This window comes from Lotus japonicus, chromosome 2 (genome assembly GCF_012489685.1).
Source record: "Lotus japonicus ecotype B-129 chromosome 2, LjGifu_v1.2".
NCBI classification, from domain to species: Eukaryota; Viridiplantae; Streptophyta; class Magnoliopsida; order Fabales; family Fabaceae; genus Lotus; species Lotus japonicus.
In genome coordinates, this window is record NC_080042.1 from 77,874,319 (window position 1) to 77,896,723 (window position 22,405).

A 22,405-nucleotide genomic window follows, 5' to 3' on the forward strand; every position below is an offset into this window, starting at 1 on the left:
ATATCGTTTTATCAATAGTAATAGACTAATTTAATATTTTCATCTCCTATTATTTAAAAATTATTTATCTACTTGTATAATAATTTAAATATAAATTACTTTGAAATAATAATATTTTTAATTTAGTTAATTTTTATTATTTATCACATGTCACAATTAAGTGAAAACCAATTGGTTAATTAAATAATTTTATTTAAAATATAGACTATCTTCAAAACAAATAAAATATGCTAATTAAAAAAATTTAAATTAATTCTAGTTATTTTAAATATAGACTCATTCATGAAAATATATAAACAAATTAAATTTAATAGAATGATCAGTTTTTAAATGTATTTTTTATTCAAATATAAATTTGATACATTTTTCTTATCATATTATGTCCTTATCATGTGCACTTCAAACCCAGGATATGATAAGAGTCTATCATATTCTTATCATATCCTATTGTTATCATGTTCACATATCATATCCTATCATATCATATCCTGATAATCTGGACCGGAATTTATATCAACTATCAATATAACTTTATCCTATCAGTATACACACGGTCGGGGTAACCAAACTTGACCAGAGCAATTAGAACACGCCGCTCACGTTGTGTTGTTGGCACACACCGTGTTGTGTTGGACTGTTGGTGTTCCCAATCAACATTAACAACGTTACTTCCATGATCTATGACCCTTTGTCTCGGTGCTAATTTGCAATCTATATTCCCTTTTTCCTTGTACCTAATCGTGATCCCTCTTGTCTTATTTTTATGCATATTCTAGTACCTAAATATTTACATTGACTCATATATATCTACCTATTTTTCATAATTTTAATATAATCACACCTACCATCACCACCTTAGTACCCGTGTCTCTGATTCCAGAAGAAGAAGAAGATGAACGTGGATCTGGAATCCTTGGCGGAAGCCACTTCCGGAGCCATAGGATCTCTGCTTAGCACCACCATCCTCTACCCGCTTGATACATGCAAGACCAAGTACCAGGCAGAGGCACGTTCCCATGGTCTTCAGAAATACAAGTATATCTCTTTTGATCCCTGCCCTTTATTCTAAATTCACTTGTTATTCTTGATTGATCATTGAATTTCAATTGGTTCATGTTCATGATGTCACCTTAATATTATCGATTGAGCTGAATGATGGTGGGTGGGTTTGCTCTGTTGTCGGTGATGATGGTATTGATAAAATCATACAAATAGTGTTTTTTTTTTGTGTTTCTCCTTAGGATAAAGTGTCATTTGAATTGTGTCTGTGATTCAAGTTTCGGGTATTTGCTTTGAAGCTCAAACACGCAATTTGTTTTGTGCGTTTGTGGCCTGATCATTGTACTACAGTTGTCTAGTGAGGGCACGTTGACCACCCGATCAACCGCGTAATTGCCCTTGCTGTCAAGTATCAATCCAAGGAGTATGTAGTTTGAGATATACTGCTGTGGATCATGAAGGATGACATTATTTTTTTCAGTTTGGGTTTATTCTAATATTGATTTAATCAGTCAAGTATAATTGTTAGGTGGTAAAGAGTGATGAACGTGGATCTACCGGGCCACCAGATCACCAAGCAATGGTGATCTATTAATTACGCTGTGTGGAACTAGAGAGATCCATGGTCCCGGAAGATTGGTTTGGTTGTCTGACTATAAGTACCTGTTTGGATGCAAATTAAAGAGTACTTATTGGAGCTTATTTAGTGCATTTTCTAGTAGATAGGCTTCAATAAGCCGGGATCCAAACAGGCGCTAGTCTTCATTTTAGTTTTAAAGCTCCTAGAATGTATAAAAGTATCAAGTTGAATCAAATGTAATCGCTTAAGAATTCAATTAAGATAAGTAGATGAGCCAGATTGAGGAAATCTATGTCTTATAAGACCAATTGATGGTTTAGTCCTCCGATGTTTAATTTTCCTTTTGATGATTGATACATTTTATGTTTTAAGTGAATTAAACATGGGAATGAAATGTGATGCATTCAGATTTTACGAATGATGAAACTGTTATGCATGTGGTACGCTGAATTGTGTGAAAAGTATTACTGTTTAGTTAGCAGAATTTGCTGGGCTGAGTATGCGGGTTGATTCATCTAACTCCTTGTTGTGTAACAAAATTAGTTAGAGGAATGTATCTCTTGGTATCTATGCTTAATTTCTTTGTATTTGTCTTACTTTTGCAGGAATCTCTCTGATGTGTTATGGGAGGCGATATCTACCCGTCAGGTGCTTTCCCTTTACCAGGGCCTTGGAACAAAGAATCTCCAATCCTTCTTTTCACAGTTTGTCTACTTCTATGGCTATAGCTACTTTAAAAGAATGTACCTGGAAAAAAGTGGTTATAAGTCCATTGGAACAAGTGCAAACTTGTTAATTGCTGCTGCTGCTGGGGCTTGCACAGCCTTAGTGACTCAGGTGAGGCAGCATTAACAATTCCTAGATTTAACAGTGCATTTAAAATATTTCGTCTATGATGTCTCGAGCATGCCAAATCTTCACTTTGTTGGTATTGCTGTCTTGGATGGACCAAAATTGTGATTGAAGTCTTTTACTTTATGGTCTAATGGTATTTTTCATGATTCATTGTTGGAATGTGGAAACAAAAGGAAGGGATTTGATTCCTCTCTGGAATGAAACATGTTTGATCATTTTATACACATGAAAGTGTGGAGTTTCTGATACTTACTTAATCTACTGGGTTTTGGTTAATCATACATGATGTTAAGGAAGGATTAGCTATAATAAATCATAGATGCCTTATAAGTTTCAAACATTATTTTCTGTTTGTTCTTTGTTATGTTGTGTATATGTGATAAGGTTCTTATCAAACTTTGTAAGTTTAATACAAGAGTATCTCATTCATGACTATGTAGCCCCTGGATACAGCCTCTTCAAGGATGCAAACAAGTGCCTTTGGAAAGTCGAAAGGGCTGTTGCAAACCCTTACAGAAGGCACCTGGAGTGACGCATTTGATGGCCTTGGCATTTCCTTGTTGCTGACTTCAAACCCTGCAATTCAGGTAGGTCAAGCTATATTTTGTATCAATTGGGACTATGTATCATGTTTATGTGTGTTTCTGTTAAGTTACATTCTAATTAGAAGAATTGTTGATCTGGGACCAAAATAAACTTGGAACTGCCATGTACTGCAGTATACGGTGTTTGATCAGCTTAAACAACGAGCACTAAAGAATAAGCAAAACAAAGCCGAGAAAGGAGGATCTTCAGCATCCCTCTCTGCAGCTATGGCCTTTCTTTTGGGTGCAATTTCGAAGAGTATTGCTACCTGTGTAACATATCCCGCTATCAGGTGTATAATTGTTCCTTCCAACTTGTTTTGAGCTGTGAGCTTAGTTTGTAGGACCCATCTGAGTTTTTTTTTTTTTTTTGCATCTAGGTGCAAAGTCATCATTCAAGCTGCTGACTCAGATGAAGCTTCCTCCAAAACCCAAGTAAAATCTCCAAAAACTGTGTCTGGGGTTATTGCTGGAATATGGAGAAGGGAGGGCATACTGGGCTATTTTAAAGGATTACATGCTCAGATCTTAAAAACTGTTTTGAGCTCAGCACTGCTCTTAATGATCAAGGAAAAGATCTCTGCTACTACTTGGGTGCTTATACTTGCACTTAAAAGATATCTATTAGTCCCAAAGGCGGCTAGGGTTAAAAACCTTTAAGTTATATTAGTGGTTATTGGAGGAAGAAGCTTTAATCCATTGAGGATAATTGATTTGGTTGGAGTGAAACATGCACATTTTAACGGATACATCCATTTATTCAGCTCTTTTGAGGCTGTTATTGTGGCTTCTCTTTGATCCTCTGCCCCTGGCTTATTGATGCAGAACAACTAGTCCAACAATTTACGAAAAGACTGATAGACCAAAGCAGGGTAGAAAGTTTTAGCAATAAATTCATTTTCAGTTTTAATTTGTTATATTTCTTGTTTTGAATAAAACCTTCATTTATTAGTGTTTGTTTATAGTTGGTTCTATTGATGTTGGGGAAGTGCCACATCAGAAGGGTGTCAATAGCTTAGGATCTTTATAAATAAAGCACCCTCTTTTACTATGTACGTAGTCAATTCAGTTTCAGACTAATAAAATATTTTCTGGTTTGATAGTTTTAGAACCATTTTTGGAAACGATCACATGATGATTGCTATTTCATACTTAGCTGGTTCTAAGTTTAGTCCCCTATGTCATTTATTCAAGAGAGTTTCTTTATCAGAAATGGAGAAGGGTTGAAGAGATCTTTTGCACTGGTGAGTTTCTTTATTTTTGCTGCCTTCTTCTGTTTGTTGCTGTTTAGGAGTATAGGCTGGTCTTCTCTCTAATTGATTACTTATTCTCTTCGAATTAGTCCATTTATAAAAATTAGAAAAACTTTGTTCCCGTGTCGTCGCCTGGGGAGTCTGTTTTAAACATGTCTCTGTTGTGTGTTGGTTCTGCACTAGTGCCAGTGGTTCTTTGGATCGATCACAGATTCTCGGTATGTTTTAGATGCACTTGTGAGAGATTTGATATCCTCATGTACAATGTTGGTAAGGATGTCGTCTCTTGCTTGTTTATGTGCATCTGGTGTCTGATTTCATTTGCTTAAATGTTGGGCAAAACCAATGGTCTATTTTAATTGAGTTTTTTTTTTTTCTTTTGTAGTTGAGCTCATTTGATATCATATTTGACAAATAATGCTGCAAATTTCTAAAGAGGCATTGTTCTATAACCATGATTTCTGATATTTTGGCATGTTAAAAATTGTTTTCTGTTTGACTCGTGGTTGGGATTTGAATTTAGAGCCACTTTAGCAATGCTGTTTATAAAGTTAATATAGATGTGTCATGTCATGTGGAAGCCTGGTAGAGAGAAACTCTACCAAGTAAAATCAAAGGAAGAAAATCAAAAGAAAAACTAAGAAAAGAAGATAAAATAAAACTTCGTCAATTTTCTTGTTAATATTTCATAATGGAGACCATACAACTTATACTAACTATCCACTCTAAGGGATGAACGATGACCTTACATGTGACACCATCATACAAAGTAGAATACTCTAGAACATGGATCTAAATAACAAACTAGAAATAAACATAGAAATAATAATAACTAATTATAATTGGCCTAGTAACTTGAGGCCCATAAATGATGTGGTTATAGAAGCCCATTAAGCATTCAACCCTCTACCATTACCGTCCCCTTGAAAACATCCTTGTCCTCAAGGATGATAAATAGACTATCCAAGCGATAATAAGTATCCACTCAAGAAGTGTAGTGCTATGTGAGCAAAATCCAAGGAAGGAATACAAGGTCCGTGAATTAAACTCTGGCCTGAACCGAACCAAACATGACTTGTCCAATTCAAGTTCATGAATTTTGAGTTGAAACTCAAAGAAACAATAACCATAACCACGTCCAATTGCCAAAGATTCTTTAATGGACCCTTTACACAGCAATGGTATGCCAAGAATAATTATCACCAGTACATGACATTGCCAAAGAAAGGCCATACATGTGCTGTCCCAATGCCACGCTAGTAAGCTTTGTTGGAGAACCCATTCATATGTTGACCCATCAGAAAAGCAATCCATGATCAAGAAATATAGCTTTGTTGAGCTGGCTTTGGAATTGGGGAATAGTCCGTGTGACACTTTAAGATCAGCTGTGCTTTTACCATTTTCTGTCTCCACTTCCTTTTCGTCTTCACCCACATTAGGAGTCGAGACATTGTCTTTGGACCTTCTACCAATACTCCCCCTTTGGAAATAAGTCTTGTCCTCAAGTCTTGCTAAGAAAAGAGACAATGTTGTTGGCCCTGCTAATACAAATTTGAACTTGGAGCATATGAATCCAAACGGCTGACCAAATATGAAGCAACCCAAGTGAGGCCAAGCAAGGAGGAGGGTCCATGTGAGGAGAGTAAGCCCATCTATCAATAAAACATTTGAGGCACAATCCATGAAAGTGTATGTTCGGTGGGTAGGCCAAGTTGCTTTAACAAAATGCAATACATGTATTAGCCTTAAATGGTAGGTGGAGCTCTTCACCATTGGCCGTGAGGAGGGACCCCAGTCATGATCAGAGGAAAATTGATGAGCCATAAGGCGAGACAAATTAGATGGTCCAAAATACATATTTATAGGAAAAAACAAGTTGTTGGAGCATGTAGTTGTGGAGCTCTCCTCGTGAGTGAACTTGGAATGTGTACTAGCTGGTGCTTGACTTAAAATTTGGTGCCAGGTCAGAAGTTGTTCCTTGCGCAGATAGAAAGACCAATGTTGGCAATTTGTGGGAACACAAGTTGCTGAGTAATCAATCTTGAGGGAAAGAGCAACAGATGCATTGAAACTCAAAGGCACAAAATTTTGAGTGAACAACATTTTGCCAATAGCACACATACAGGTAGCATAGGCATGAGACATGTGAAAAATAATGAGGCAGAAATGCTCAAAGTTAATGATGCCAGGGTCAAATATCACAGGGAGTGAATCATGCAACTCAAGTACGCTAGGTGTGTTTGTATTTGCAATAGAACTATGGAATGAATTGCCATAGTTAGTAACACAAATTAGCTCATGGATTTCCTCAAACATATGGTGTGAGATGCTAGAAACAAGTTTGGATGAGACCTCAGTGCTGGAATGAGGTACATTGACCAGTGTAGTAGCATATGACCAATCAAATAATGGTAGCAAGTTGCTGAACCGGGATAGAGCATTTGTAGCATCACATTTATTTGCAGCATACTTAGCAACAGTTAGCAACATAATAGGACCTGGGTAACTCAACCTTGAATCTCCAAAAACACATTTAGAGAAGTCACCATAGGATAGAGAAAAAATAGCATTGCAAATACCAGGATCAAAGGAAGTAATAATGAAGCCAAGTAAAGCAGGTAGAGAAGTTCCAATTAAAGATGCAAGAACCAATGAATCAAGGTTAGGAGTCCTAGGCATGATGGAATGCATTAGAAATTGTTCAATGTTAACCTGCTGCTCTTTATAAATCCGCTCAGAGCTATTGTCAAACACATGGTGGCTTAATATGAAGTCTCCAGCAACACATTTAGTCAAGGCCCCATATGCTAGCTTAGGAGTGTGAGTACAAATTCCAGGATCAAAAGAGATTATGAATAAGCCAGGTTTAGCCAAGAACTTAAATAACAGAGAGTCAAGAGCATAAGTAGAGTCAACTTGTTTCTCTTTATCTTCAGACGCATACATGTTGTCAAATAGTTTTCTCTCTTGCATTTTATCAAACAGTTGGGGAGGGCATGTAGAAACATAGTATTTTTTTGAGAAAACTGCATCAGGGGTAAATGAATTGATAATACAATCAGACCTGATCTGTGGAGGTGTGGAAATAACCTGGGAACAATGAGTAGAAATATCCAGAGGCTTCTTTGTTGGTGGTGTCTCAAAAACTGTTGGGCAAAAGTGTTCTATGTGAATAATTCCAGCTGATACCTTCTGAGTAGAAACCGGAGAAGAAAGAGCCATAAATGTTGGGGTGTGAGGCTTAGCATCAGATAAAACCTGAGGTTTCTGTTGTGGGTCTTCCGTTGTCTCCAATTCGTCATGGTAAATTGTCCCACCTTTTCGTGGAGGCACAACAACTGTTGTTTTCTCAAGCACAGTCCCACTTGATGCTGCAATGTGCTCAGATCTGAATTGTATAAACTGCAATTTGAACACCTCGCGAAATTTCTCCCATGAGTCAAGCTGGTGGCGCCATAAATTGAACCATGTTAAGGCTTGTCCCTCTAGATAAAGGGCAATGAACTGAAACCGAAGTTCCAGTGGCCATGGATGCTGCAGGAAAAACACTTCAGTGTTCAATAGCCAAAAAGTAGGATCGGATCCAGAGAACTTGATAAGTTTCAATGGGGGAGATGAGAGTGCAGAATGTTGCGTCTGGGATGGATAATTGTGATATGGAGCTGGGTTGTGATGGTAGATAGGTGGAGGTTGTGGTGGGATGGAGCGAAGGTGGCCATTTAGAAACGATACCTGATCAATGAGCCCTGAGATGGCAGAAATTCGAGTATCAAAGTCGACCTGTAACTTGGTGGCCATGGAAGCAAGTTTAGCGTCTATGGCATCAAGCACAGTGGGCATAACCGGTGAATCTCTAACAGGAGGCATAGAGATCATGAATGAAAGCACCAAATTGGTAGAGAGAAACTCTACCAAGTAAAATCAAAGGAAGAAAATCAAAAGAAAAACTAAGAAAAGAAGATAAAATAAAACTTCGTCAATTTTCTTGTTAATATTTCATAATGGAGACCATACAACTTATACTAACTATCCACTCTAAGGAATGAACGATGACCTTACATGTGACACCATCATACAAAGTAGAATACTCTAGAACATGGATCTAAATAACAAACTAGAAATAAACATAGAAATAATAATAACTAATTATAATTGGCCTAGTAACTTGAGGCCCATAAATGATGTGGTTATAGAAGCCCATTAAGCATTCAACCCTCTACCAAAGCCCTCATAAGTTTATACTTTGAGATTTTTTTTCAAGATTTTTTCTTTTGAAATATAAAATTTATAATACGATAAGCTATTTTAAGTGGCATTCTTTAGGCTCCAAATTTGGGCCAAATAGACGCTTATGTTTGTTTATCTTTTCATAAATATTCTCATTTTTAAAGGTTCATCTATTTAGTATTTATGAAGAGACACCTAGATACAAAAATTTAAAATGACATAATCATGTGATATTTCAACATGAGAATTGAGAGTGGTGACTTACTGGTTAAAGGGGATCCCAACTCGTGCATACAGAGAATGTCATGTTTAGATTCTTTCAACCTGTTAGTGTGAACTCATTTTGTATTCAGAATAGTAAGTTATATGATTCACTTGGAATTTTATTCATCTTTGGTCCAATTGTTAACCAAAGTTATCAAATGATTCAATTGAATAGGAACATTTGAGCTAATTGAATGTGATTACAATGTTTCATGTTGTGATTTATAAATAGACTCAGCAGGTCTTGAGAAGTTATTTTGTGTATTTGGGTTTTCATACACACACCTGGTTGTAATCCCAATTGCTCCTCAGACTACAAATCCAGTTAGTGTTTACAATGCTTTTGCCTTAACCCATTAATTTTTTTTTCCTTTAAGTGAAAGAAAAAAAAAGTTGCAAACACATTGCAAGCTGCTCAAAATCAAAATTATGGGAAAAGCTAAAAATATAAAATAGTCATAAATAATAAAGTCTAGGAGGTATTAGGTATACAACTATACATAAAAACACGACTAAAAATTTAATCTGCTGATTAAATCGATTCGGGTTGAAAAAATAAATTCAATGATTGAATCAATTATAATTAATTTGGTTCTTTAACTTAAAATAAACCGACTAACCAAATAAATTTGAATTTTAAGCCAATTGCATTGGTTTTTTGTGTAAGACAGTTGTCCTTCGGAGACAATCATGTTCGAGCAAAAAACATCCACATCATGATGGAGCTAGCTCGCCCAGCGAAGATTTTTTACATTTACAAGACTCGAACGATACCTTGCTCAAGGGGAATCAACCACCGGTTGGTGCCAATTGCATTAATTTGGTTCAGAATGAACATCTCTAATTATTATTATTATTATTATTTAAAAAAAAATGAAGAAAGCTTAAATCTTAAGCAGTCACTAATTTATTTATTTTTAAAAGAAGTAAGCATAGATTTGGAGCTATTATTATTATTATTTAGTTACTTAAATAAATATAAAGAAGGAGCTTAAATTTGACGCAAACTAAAAAAGAAAAAGCTTATATATAAAGCAGTACGTTGAAGCTACAGAAGAAACCAAACCAGAGCCTTCTTCTTCTTCCATTCTCACTCTCGCTCACTTCGATTTCTCTCAGTCTCAGTCTCAGTCTCAGGTATTCATATTTCTTCTGTATTCCCCACTACATTTTCAACAGGGGTTTCAAATTCGCAAACTTTTGAATTAACTCTAGCTTAACCCCAAACTGTGTTTAACTTGTCTTTCTTCTTGTTCGTCAGTTGATTATCGTTCAAGAAACCAAAAAAATCTTCAAAAAGCATCCATTTTTGGGGTTTTTATTGTAAGTTCATGTGAATTGCTAACATGGGTAGGTGCTGATTTTGTGTTTTCATGTGAACCAAAAAGAAAAACACGCTCCTTCTCTTCTCTCACCACGAAAAACACGCTTTGTTCTCTCCCTCTGTTCTGTACACGCTCTGCTCTCTCCCTTTGTTCTCTCACTCTCAGTCTCACGCCTCCGCCTGTCCGCCAGCCGCCTCCGGCCTCCCCCAGTCGCCAGTCCCCCTGCTCCTTGCTCCTGCAGTCCTGCCTCTGCCTCAATCAAAACTCAAAAGGTAATGCTCACTTGAAGCTCTCACTCTCAGTCACTCAAAGGGTTTGGGATTGGGACTTTGGATTCTTGTTCTAGGGTTTGAGAAAATTGAAATTGATATGGGTTTTCTGAATTCTTGTTTTAGGGTTTGAGGAAATTGAAATTGATATGCGGAATTTGGAAACTGAAATTGATATGTGGAAAAGGGTTTTTTGAATTCTTGTTCTAGGGTTTAAGAAAATTGAAATTGACATGTGGAAACTGAAATTGATATGTGGAAAAGGGTTTTCAGAATTCTTGTTGGACATCTAATGATAGTTGTCAAGGTAATTGACACTGTCCAATTCAGATCATGGCTTTGGTTACGAGACAAATCAAAGGAATTCTGTTGCTCTTTTTATGATTGACAAATACAACCTGTTTTTGCAATTAATTCACTTTGATTTTGATTTGAGGCCGTGGGACCTTGCTGATATGGTAGAGGATAGTCCATTTTCTCCGATGGTGCTGAATGGAAATTATATAAGTGGCTTAGAGGATGAGATATCATTTTGTTGTAGCTGGCTGGAGTATTTAATTTTTGTCCAGGACCCAAACTGTTGCTGTTATGTGGCTGTTTGGTGCTATTTAAATCTGTCTGCAACATTGTTATTGCAGCAGTTTGCTCTTTGCTCTGTTTTGTTCTTTTTTACCATGTATTTTTTGGTTTGAAGTACACCTAGTACTTCCTTTAATATAGTTCTTTGCTTATCAAAAAAATCTAATGATAGTTCATTGCTTTTATGTTTAGCCTCACTGATATTTAAAGTCTGGATTCGCCCCTGGTGGTGGTGCTGGAACTGTCCCCAACTCCCCATTTCTTTGTATCGTTGCAGAAATGCCAGGAGATGTTGTTCACCTCCGTCCTTTGTTTGGGGGGGAAATATCAAGCACGTTCCCCAACAGGTTCCAGGTGATTGTTCTCTTTTTTTTTTTGCATTTTCCCAATTTATTGATGCTTTTGATGTTTTTGTACTGGTACTGTAACTTCAGTTTTGCTGAAATTGAGATTCTGGTGTTTCTTGTAGGATGTGAGCAACATTCGCGATGTCCCGGATCATCAGGTTTGTCCTGCTTTCTATTTGATTATATTGTAGGTTCTGTTTGATCCTTTTGCTAACTTAATTTTTGGGACTTGATGCTTTATGCAGGAGGTGTTTGTGGACCCGAGTCGTGATGAAAGCTTGATCTTTGAGCTTTTAGATTTTAAACATGATGTTGCTGATAATGGAAGTGCTGCATGGTTTTTTCAAGACCTTGCTAGGGAGCAGGATGCTGAAGGAACTGTGGTATGCAATCATTTCATTTTAGTTTTTCAAGTTGCTGGATTAATGATGTGTGGAACTTAATTGGTATATAGAAACTGGATTATGTTTTCATTATCCTAGGCTGTAGCGATGAATAATTGTAGAATGTTGGGTGGTTCTAACTTCTAAGAGTAGGAATGTTAGGGGCTATGATATTGTCTATCAGTTCCTGATGTTGGTTATTATGATCTTTAACTTTGATGATTGGTACTTGGTAGACTCCATCTCCCCTGTCCTGGTACTATGGCTTGCATGTAGTATTTCTTCCATTTTGTCATGATCTAAGAATCCAAAAGAAGTTAAGTTGTTAAGTGAAGATGCATGAAAAGCTTGTATATTATCCTTAACACGTGCCTCATGCAAGAGCCCCTTGGGATTAAACTGAGTTCAACTTTATATTAAAAGAACGGGAGTGGCAAAGATTGAACTCTAGACCATTTGATCATAGAAGCTTTGATACCATATCATAAACCAACTATCCTAGAGTAGATAGGTGAAGATAAAGGAATGATTTTTATCCATATCTGTAACACTTTTAATGCCTGAGTTATTTGATATAATTGAGCTATAAAAATACTTCAATTGCTCTACCGTATGTGCAATTGTGCTTGGGTGTATTATCTCATAGCACAGAAGAGCTGGGATTTCTATTGAAGAGGATAACTTTCTTTCAGCTCAGTTGATTTAACGCCTTATTTTCCACAGAACTTTATTGTGTCTCATGATCATCTCTCCACTTCAAATCATTTCAGGTTATTGAGCAGTCTGGAGTTCTTGAAGCACCTGGTTTGACACACAATAATATACCTACTGTTGTAACAACAGCAGTGGGCCAAATGGTAAAGTTTCTACTGTTTTGACTTTGATTTTGTTTACTAAATCATTCTGAGTCGTCCAGATGAGTCAACATAGGATTACATTCACACATTGTTCTGATCCTTCTATGGGTTGCCAACTTAGATATTTGCAATCCATCTACATGACTTGTTGTTTTTACAGTCAGAATTCACAGATTGAGGCTGTGAAAATATGATGTTATAAGTGCAAATGTAATTGACTTAATTAATTTCATGCTTATTTGTTTCTCTTAATCATATTTAGTACATGATTACTTGAGTAGTTTTATTGTGACCTCTTTCTCTTCGCCATTATGGGTAAATTATATCAGTCATTTTAATTTTGGCATGTCAGCGGTGACCTATTCCCTCATACTGGTAATTTGATATCTACCCAGCCTTTGAAAATTTTGCAATAAGTAAGTGCATGTTTCCCTGCCCAATATTCGGAGAACGTGTGCGACGGCATATAGAGTCATGGTGGGAGGGCTGGTTTACAGCTGAAACATAGTTTCTAGCCTGTCATACGACTTTCCTTAGATTTTCACATTTATGTTGATTGGCTTATTGTCTGCATCATATTTCTAGTAAAACTCGCAATATATGCTTGCAATTTTTTATTTTTTTAATATTCTGCTTGTACTGTCAAGAGTCAAGACGAACTTGATTGTCTCTTAGTGGGAACCTTAATTACCACGTTGTTGGTCTATCTCTATCTCTTTCAATATGAAATCATCGGATAACACATTGTATGTCACCAATGAAATATGTAAAATTTATTCTATAGCTCTTGAATGAGACAGGCCGTGTCTCTTCAGGGCTATAAAGATGCAAGTTAGTGTGTGTAAACTTGTTGATCGGAAGCTATTCTTTTTATATTTTATTTGTAGGGGAAGTTTGATGTCTTGTTCATATAGACCTTTTGTAAGATTGTTCTTTATATAGTGTCTGTTTTTTTTACCTTGTGTAAGTACTTTATGCCCTTGCTCTCAATTTTACTCCTCACTCTGTCATCTATAATTACTGCTAGGCAATTTCTAAGGGACGTCAAGGAAGGGAAGCACAAAATATTGTGAAGGTATGTTCTGTTTTGCTTGGCATGTTTTAAACTTATGCCATGCTAATTTGACATTATTCCACCTTGACTGGTCTTCAGATCATTACAAAATTGGTTCATCTCTTCAGGTTTATTTGGCAAATTTGCGTCTTAAAGGTGTTGACACTGATGTGCTAATCACTGCATACGAGCCCATTGTTATAAAGTAAGTTTTTGGAATCTCCTTTTCTTGACTATAAGCTCTTTGGAAAGTTTTCTTGCCTTTTATTGTTTCATCTGTTTCCTGATTGAGTGAGTTGAATCAAATGTTTAAGTTTGATTTGGACACTTCTTTTTTCTTTTTTAAACTTCCTTCTCTTGTCTATATGATAAAACAATGGATCGATGTTTGCTTTAAGCAGATTGAGGTCCACTAAAAATATGAAATACGATCTACATTTCTTTATTTCACTGACTTTATGGTTGCCATGAGTTTGCAAGACATTTAATTTCTATTTTATGCCTGCAGCCCTTTGAGCGAAAGTGCAGACACAGTTGGTGCTGGCCTAGCCGTTCCTGCTGCTCAAGCTGGATGCATGTCCATGGATGAAGTCATTAAACTGGCTGTTACAAACTTCAAGGTTTATGACTGGGGTCTTTTTGGTCCCTGATCCTAGGTGTGCTAGGAGCATGTTGATGCGAAGCTATATGGACTCGGGACTTTCCACATTGCTACTTGAGTGAAAATTTTGAAGAATAGGTTTCATCCCCATTTTGATCATTCCTGATGAGTTTTTTTTTTTTTTTTTTCTGTAGGCCAGTAGTACTTTGGTTTAGCATTTTCTCTTATTTAATCTAGTAGTTGTGATAGAGACCTAAAATTAGAGTGGGCTTACTGTTAGTGGGCTTAGTGTTAGTGGGCTTATAGCCTATAAATAAGGGATTACTAGGAGAGTTTAAGCATCTTTTGGGATCATTAGGTAATTGGGACTTGGGAGAGAGTAGAGCCTCTCGAATGCTCTACAACTTTTGTAATCTTCCTTCTAATTCCTAATTGGGAATTAGGTTCACTATCAATATTATCCTTTTCAGTTCTTCTGATTTTCTGGGTCCTAACATTTGATAGAGACCTAAAATTAGAGTGGGCTTACTGTTAGTGGGCTTAGTGTTAGTGGGCTTATAGCCTATAAATAAGGGATTACTAGGAGAGTTTAAGCATCTTTTGGGATCATTAGGTAATTGGGACTTGGGAGAGAGTAGAGCCTCTCGAATGCTCTACAACTTTTGTAATCTTCCTTCTAATTCCTAATTGGGAATTAGGTTCACTATCAATATTATCCTTTTCAGTTCTTCTGATTTTCTGGGTCCTAACATTGGTATCAGAGCACCGATCTAGGTGCTGTGGTAGTCAAATGTTCCCCAGATTCGATAGAAGAGAGGCTTGGGGGTGGCTCATCAGTGTGGAGCAGTATTGTGAGGCCAGGGAAATACCAGAAGAGGAGAAATTCTCAGAGGCGAAGAGGTCTTTGAGGCGTGATGCTTATTACTGGTGGTATTCCTGGAAAAAACAAAATCAGAGGGCAACATGGATGGATTTTGTGATGGCATTGTTGAGAGAATTCGAACCAGAAGCAGATCTGTACCTGCCAGAACCAGATCAAGATTTAGGGGAGGAAGAAATCCCTAGAACGCAAGAAGGCAGGAAGGAGGAACGAACAGATTTGATTAAAGCCGAAACAGAGGCGAATTCAGTGTTGTTAGCGCCATCAGAGATCGAGCCACCACCACCAGAGAATTCCGAGAGGGAAGCGTTGCAGGAAGACTCGGAGTTTGCAATGGCGGCGGAGCGAACAATGGTCATGTCACGGTGTCATTCCGTCGTCGTGGTCGATTTCAGTGGTTGCTCGTTGACCTCAAAACATGAGGACGTAACAGAGGAGGGCATCTTCTTCAAGCGGTTACAGGAAGGTTCTTCAATGGAGAAATTGCAGATTTGCAGCACTCAAGGGAGGAAGAAGGTGCAACCAATCGTTTTGCCCCAAATCAGTGATTTAGGGTTCGATTGGGGGAGACGGCCGCCGCGGAAACCGCCAGATTCATGTCTCTGCACGGCGGTAAACGCCAATCGACCGCCGGACACGTTCTTTTGCTGGACGGAGGTCTTCAATCAGACCTCTGCTCTTTGCTCTTTGGTGGTTGCCATTCGACTAGAGACTAAGCCACCAGACCGCAGTGGTGGCGGTTCATGCTTCATCCGCGGCGATTCTTGCATATCGGACTTGGTGGCCAACCGTCCTCCAGCTAAGCCACCGGATTTGGCTGAGACAGCGGTTGTGAGATACTGTAGGCCAGAGTTAGGAGAACGCACAGAGGAAAGGGAGGGAAGCTCGCTCATTCACAAGCCGGTAACCGCTTTACGGCCACCGGCGAAGCCACCGGACTTTGCAGTTCCGGCGGTGGACGCTTGTTCCGTCGTCGCTGGTTGGGTGTGGTTTTTCTGTTGTCTTCACACGCACATGCGTTCATACGAAGCAGAGCAAGGCTGGCTCAGCTAGATTTTTCAGAATTGGGTCAAAGTTTGACCATAAGGCCAAAGCCCATAATGCTACAGAAGGAACGGGCCCAAGAGAAGGGAAAAGCACTCTGTTTTGATTTTTATTTTTGGTTTGTGTTGTATTGGGCCTGGCCCAACTGGTTACAATTGTTGGTCTTTTTGTTCTCTTTTTTCCCACCTTGAGGACAAGGTGGATGTTTAGGGGGAAGTGATGATAGAGACCTAAAATTAGAGTGGGCTTATTGTTAATGGGCTTAGTGTTAGTGGGCTTATAGCCTATAAATAAGGGATTACTAGGAGAGTTTAAGCATCTTTTGGGATCATTAGGTAATTGGGACTTGGGAGAGAGTAGAGCCTCTCGAATGCTCTACAACTTTTGTAATCTTCCTTCTAATTCCTAATTGGGAATTATCTAATTCCTAATTGGGAATTAGGTTCACTATCAATATTATCCCTTTTCAGTTCTTCTGATTTTCTGGGTCCTAACAAGTTGTAATATTGTTAGGGTTGTCAGCTAGTAAATTGAGAGAATATGTTAACTGTTAAGCAATGTCAGTGACTTTTTTTGCTTTATGAAGGTGCTGGATTACAGTTTGTGAATTGTCTTAACCAGTTTGAGTTCTTATAAATGTTCAATCATTGTCCTTCTGAAGAATGTTGGCATCTGTCAATTATGTTCAAATGTTCAATACAATGGATTAGGTCTCACAATTACGCAAGAACCATAGTGGACTTTGTTTTTGGTCAATAGAACCATAGTGGACTAGCTTGCTTCAAGCACTTGTATCTAGAAGCATGGTGGGCTAGCTTGTCCCCTTTGGGAGGTACGTATAAATATAATTATGGGCTTTTTGGGTCTAAAACTATATGTTGAAAACTCTCCAAGGCATGACAAATACCCTGAACCTGAAAAGCCCAATTTGATTAGAAAAGTTAGTAATTGACCTCTTCAATCACAATTATTTGTTTCAAAATATTATAATTAACAGTAAAGTTTTTCTATTATTCCTCGATTGTTAATTTTTATCTCTCAAAGTGTAAGCATGAATCGAGTTTCCACAAATCCCCCCCCCCCGTTCATATGTTGCCATAACGGGGCATGTACGTAGGTTTGATTAAGGACTAAGTCAACTGGTGAATGATGAAGCAATCCAATTTAGAGGTGGCACTCTTAGAACCTCAAAAGTTGATATTGGGATGAGTCAATCACGTGTCATACAACTAGTTTGAAAATAATGCATTTGAGAGCCCCACACAATAAAAATAAGTATATATAGGATATGGCAGTCTTCTGATGCCAGATGGTTTTCACACATACACATTGTGGTGTGAATGCAGAAAAGAAGAGAAAATTATTGGTGAGTGAGCAATCAACATCGAATCATTGTAAAATCTCTTAAGATATCAGCTGCTGCCGCCATACTGACATGGATTTAACCAAGCAACCAAACTAAAATTCCATTTGGGGTACTTTAAAGATATAGCCATGCTTCTCCTTTTCTCCCTCAATTTTACCATGCTTTCCAGTTTCCCACCTAAACTTATAAAAAAAATCAGATTCCAACATAATATTTTGTTTTACCAGGACAACTTTCAATACAATTTCTTATATTGAGAATCTAAATAGAAAGAAATATGTGAGAAAAATAGTAGATTTAGGTGGCTTATAAGGTGTAAGTGCTTTCTAAATCTTGCATTATACAAGACCATATTTAACCTGTTATAATAGGTTTACTTATAAAAAAAAACCATTGATTATGAAAATACCCTCTTTAATCTCATATCTCTTTCCACTAACCTTTTTTACCTTCCAAATTATGTCACCGACAACCACCATCCTCCTCTCCTTTAAGCCGTTGGAATCGTCCCTGCCCTCGTCGACTCCGACCAGTGGTGTAACCAATGCTTCTACTTCAATGTTTCTATTATTATATCTCTCATTTCTCTTTCTTATTTGTTTAATCTTATTAGGTAAAGTTGTATATGAATTGTCAATAAAACAATATTCAATCATAAAATATTCCAAGTTTAGAGTTTTTTCTACCAATCAAGTATAGATTAATTTTTTGGTCAATATTAAGTATGGAGTTTGAATCATAAGAAATAATATTATAGTGAATTTGTGGGCTTTGGCTTGGGCCTAATTTTTTAGAGTATTGTGGAATGTTTGATTTTGTGTTTAGTCCGGTCTTATGTTTGTGGAGCAAGCTTTGACTCTTTTTTTTAGTACATAAGCTTTGACTCATTTTGATAGGTTTAAAATGTTTTTATAATAAATGAAAAATAAAGAGATATTAGAGTAGTATAGTCTAATTTTATCTACGCAGACACGCTATAATTATAGCATTAAATAATAAATAGTTTTGTGACATTTCAATGCCAATGGAAATTAAAGAAAAAAATTCCACAAAATCCTCCAACTGTTTTCTTTGATTATTTCCTGACAAGGCATAATGTAAAGAAAAATATTAGGTAAACATTCAATAGGTTGTTACTTGTTAGAGAGTGAGAAACAAAGGTGATAGAGAAGTGAGATATATGTGTAATGTGATAATATGCGATTTCTGTAGGGTTTGTGTTATGTACGTATTAAAACTATAACCTAAAATTTAAACTGAAACATAACTTTCTGTACCAAATCATCCGGCAGTGCACAAAAGTCTTTTGGGATTTGACTCTTCATGACTCAGGACCACCGTTATTCATTTTTTTATACAAGGACCACCTTTATTCATTACCATCACTTTCAATCCTAATTTAGTAATTTTACATGCACTTACCCTCTCCGTAACATCCCTGAACCTTTTGCTTTGCTTCTCTTGTTCAAGCCATTTTAATTCTCACATCATAATTCATGCATATATATAAACCAAAGATCAGTAAAGCAAATGCAAACTTTCAATAAAAACAAAAAAAAAAAAAGCAAATGCAAACTATGTAAACTATGTAGGTAGAGTTTTGAGATAGAAGATTAGAAAACTTAAAATTACATAACCATGTCAAGATGCTCCCTCTGTTTTTGTCCTTTTAACTTTTATTTGAATTTATTTTATTTAATACAAGCTAATGGAGAGTCTCTTCATTAGTTATCTCTTCTTAGAGGTGAATCCTTAATCATGTTGAGTTTTGAGGAGCATTATTACAAAAGCTGCATTAATCATGTCAAAAATCAATATTGGTGTATGAGGGTCAGAATTCCTTTAAGTGTAAAAAATTAACCATGTAAAGTTTTACCAATTTACTGTTAATTTAATTCTCATTTATTTCTTTAATTATTAAACACATAATAATCAATTATGAAATGATAAAACTTGATATCGTCTAATTTTTTTTTTCAATTGAGATGATTCAAATTTGTGTATAATATTATGATTGCGAATGGATAATCTAATCTATAGGTGACACAAAAGGGGCATGAGCTCTATCTTGAAGAAATTGAAGGTGAAAGGATATATATTGGCACTTTGTGCTATTATTGCAAACTAATCATTCAAAAGTAAGATGCTGAGTTTGTCACATTACCACACCTACTTTGTCTCTAACCAAAAGAGACTTAACAAGGACGTCACGACGCTAATGGCGTTTCAAACTCAAAAGATAATTAACTAATTCGCAATTGGTGTGCTAATTAAACCATCAAAACCCAAAAGCCCTCTACTTTAATTCTCTCAATCCTTGATTGACACTCTTCTTTCATCTTTTATAAAGGGAGATTAGTTTTTAAACACAACACATATTATCAATAATATTCTTTTGCGAACTTATTAAGCAAAAGCTTCCCATCTTTTAGTTTTAATTTTTTTAAGGTTCAGTACTTAGTATGTTCTTAATTCTTGTAAATAGAGATGAATTAAAATTGGTCTCTCTACAAATAATTATACATTTTGGTCCCGATATTAATGAAATTAGTATTTATAATAATTTTCCGATGAACCAAAAAAATAATTTTCTTCTGTTAAGTGATGATGTGGTGTTGTAAGTGTGCTTGTAAATTGTCACTAGTATAAGTTTTTCCTTGATCAACATCTCAGAGCCTTATTAGTTTTTGATGAAATGCTCCAGTGATGAGCACCGTTTTTCTGATTTCTGGTGAAAGTTGCTGGGTGATTTTAAGGGAGACGGACGAAGGTGAGTTGGTTACTGAGGAGAGAAGAATGAGTTGTTTAATATATATCACTGGTATGCAGTGGCACTCAATAACATATATAATTGTATAAGAAATTGAATATGCAGTGGTACTTGAGAAAGTCAAAGAAAAAAGAAATACTATGTATGAAGACACATGAAATGAAACAAAAAAGAAAACGTTAAAATATCATAATAACTGGTGTGATGATGAGTAACTATTTGACTTATGTCTCAAGGGAATCAAATTGTCTTGACACTAAATTGAGGCAACAATGCAATTAAAGTTCAGAGCAGCAACTCCTAACTTGTTTACGGTTACAAACAGAGCCCCACCCCTGTAATGTACCAACATCATGCATTACTTTTAGTGCAGGGTACGGCACCTGAAACCCCTCATTCAAATCTAAGACCATTCAATTTTCAAAAACTTGCCCTTCTTCTTATTCTGATTTGCTCTTTTACCCCTATAATTCTAATTAATCATATATACAACTTGTTAACTTAACTACATTTTTAATTATAGCTAATTAAGTTACCAGTGCATCTGATAACACCATACAACCAACAAGGTGTTTGATCGGATTAATCCGGTCAAATAACCTGGAAGGGTGTTGATTGAAGAGGAATGATGAAACTTTAGTGAGGAATGGACGCAAGATGATGATTTTTATAGTGCTTTGGTGTTTGTCGAGCTTGGGAGAAGATCTCTGCGAAGACTCTCAGACGCTTAAGTTAGGACGTGAGGGTTAAAGGAACTTGAGATATGGAATAGATAATGTGTACCTTATATTTTTCAAGTCTTAGCTTTTGTAGAGCTTGTGATTGTGTGGTTCGAGGTAGTCATTGGTGTTTTGTACATTCTCTAGCTTTGTGTCTTCGTCTTGGTTGCTGGTCCATGGTTACTTCATGTGATGTGGCGATTGGAACGTAGGGTCTAGTCGGAGGTAAGGCTTGATCGGTAAAAGTGTGATTGTTGAAGGTCGACCAAACCGACCTCCGCAACAATAGCTCCTAGCTCTGACACTCGATAATTGATGCCAAGAGGTACAAAATGTGGTCAACGATTGTAGGACTGGGTGCGACCCCTGGAACAATACTCTCCTAACTCAAGCATTTAGCGATGAGATATTCGATTTTCAACTTTTATGATAAGTAAAACTCATTAAACAACCTCCAACCGGTTTAATGCATTGACAATACGACTACTAACTGCTGGGATACATTTGTTACCAAAATAAATCTACTTTAATTTCAGCAAAATAATATTTTTCTGATTTGTGATCATCAATAAGTACTACTTCTTTGCCTCACAATAAGGACACTAGCTATTGGACTGAATTTACCCTTCATTCTTAACTAAGCTATAGCAATCACGAAAAGAAAAAAAAAAAAAGGAAAATTAGAAGTTATTTTTTTCTTTCTATTTCTATGTAAAAAGGTGGAGGGTCATGAAAAAATGCATTAAAATGCAAGGCGCACACTGACACACATATTCTGACACTACATTAGATAGGTGTTGCACTTGCCTAAGAGAAGTTTTAAAGCGGTTTAATGGGGAGTGGGAAGATGTGTGTATTTATAGGTTATATTATATAGGGGTGGAAATAGGCTGGGCCGAACCAGGTTTTGTGTGACCCAAGTCTGGCCTACATTCTCTTTTCGTGGCCTAAGTCTGGCTTGTGGCCTATCAATAGGCCAAATTTTAAGGCTTGGTCTAGCCTTTTATAAGGCCTGACCTGACCTACAAGCCTACTTAAAAACCTATTTAACATAAATATTTTTATATATCATTGCATTTTCTTTTCAAATGTATAAACATGTATATCATTTCATTTCAAAGAACAAAACATCAATTATTTAAAACAAACACACCTAAAATTAAATTATATACAATTATATTATATTTATTTATATTATTAATAAAAATAATAGATAAGTAGGCCGACCTATTAGGCCAAATAGACTTTTTTAATTGTTTGGGCCTAGCCTTTTTAGTTAAACAAGCCTTTTAAAAAGTCTAAGCCTGACATTTTTAATAAACGAGCCAGGCCGGGCCGAGCCTCAGACGAGCCGAGCCATAGGCCCCTGACGAGCCGCCTGGACTATTTCCACTCCTAGCTATATATCATATCACTAAGGTTTTGCAATTTCTTTTTATATTACTTTCA

General features: G+C 36.5%; 2 protein-coding genes across 4 annotated transcripts; both read left to right on the forward strand.

Moving 5' to 3' along the window:
• The first annotated feature begins 549 nt into the window (after nucleotides 1-549).
• LOC130739842 (peroxisomal adenine nucleotide carrier 1) lies at nucleotides 550-4,129 on the forward strand. 2 transcript variants are annotated; one of them, XM_057592275.1, is made up of 6 exons: nucleotides 559-730; nucleotides 881-1,035; nucleotides 2,185-2,416; nucleotides 2,875-3,021; nucleotides 3,154-3,311; nucleotides 3,399-4,129. In XM_057592275.1, exons 2-6 carry the CDS (start codon nucleotides 893-895, stop codon nucleotides 3,676-3,678), a joined length of 960 nt encoding a protein of 319 aa, XP_057448258.1. In that variant the 5' UTR covers nucleotides 559-730; nucleotides 881-892; the 3' UTR covers nucleotides 3,679-4,129. The 2 variants fall into 2 exon arrangements, with proteins under 2 accessions (XP_057448257.1, XP_057448258.1); XM_057592274.1 differs by having other exon boundaries at nucleotides 550-1,035.
• A 5,655-nt stretch (nucleotides 4,130-9,784) lies between these two features.
• LOC130739843 (uncharacterized) lies at nucleotides 9,785-14,656 on the forward strand. 2 transcript variants are annotated; one of them, XM_057592277.1, is made up of 9 exons: nucleotides 9,785-9,899; nucleotides 10,151-10,359; nucleotides 11,128-11,289; nucleotides 11,405-11,440; nucleotides 11,528-11,665; nucleotides 12,436-12,522; nucleotides 13,550-13,597; nucleotides 13,705-13,781; nucleotides 14,085-14,656. In XM_057592277.1, the coding sequence occupies exons 3-9, from the start codon at nucleotides 11,215-11,217 to the stop codon at nucleotides 14,224-14,226; spliced, it is 603 nt and encodes a 200-aa protein (XP_057448260.1). In that variant the 5' UTR covers nucleotides 9,785-9,899; nucleotides 10,151-10,359; nucleotides 11,128-11,214; the 3' UTR covers nucleotides 14,227-14,656. The 2 variants fall into 2 exon arrangements, with proteins under 2 accessions (XP_057448260.1, XP_057448259.1); XM_057592276.1 differs by having other exon boundaries at nucleotides 9,804-9,899; nucleotides 10,024-10,359.
• The last annotated feature ends 7,749 nt before the right edge of the window (nucleotides 14,657-22,405 follow it).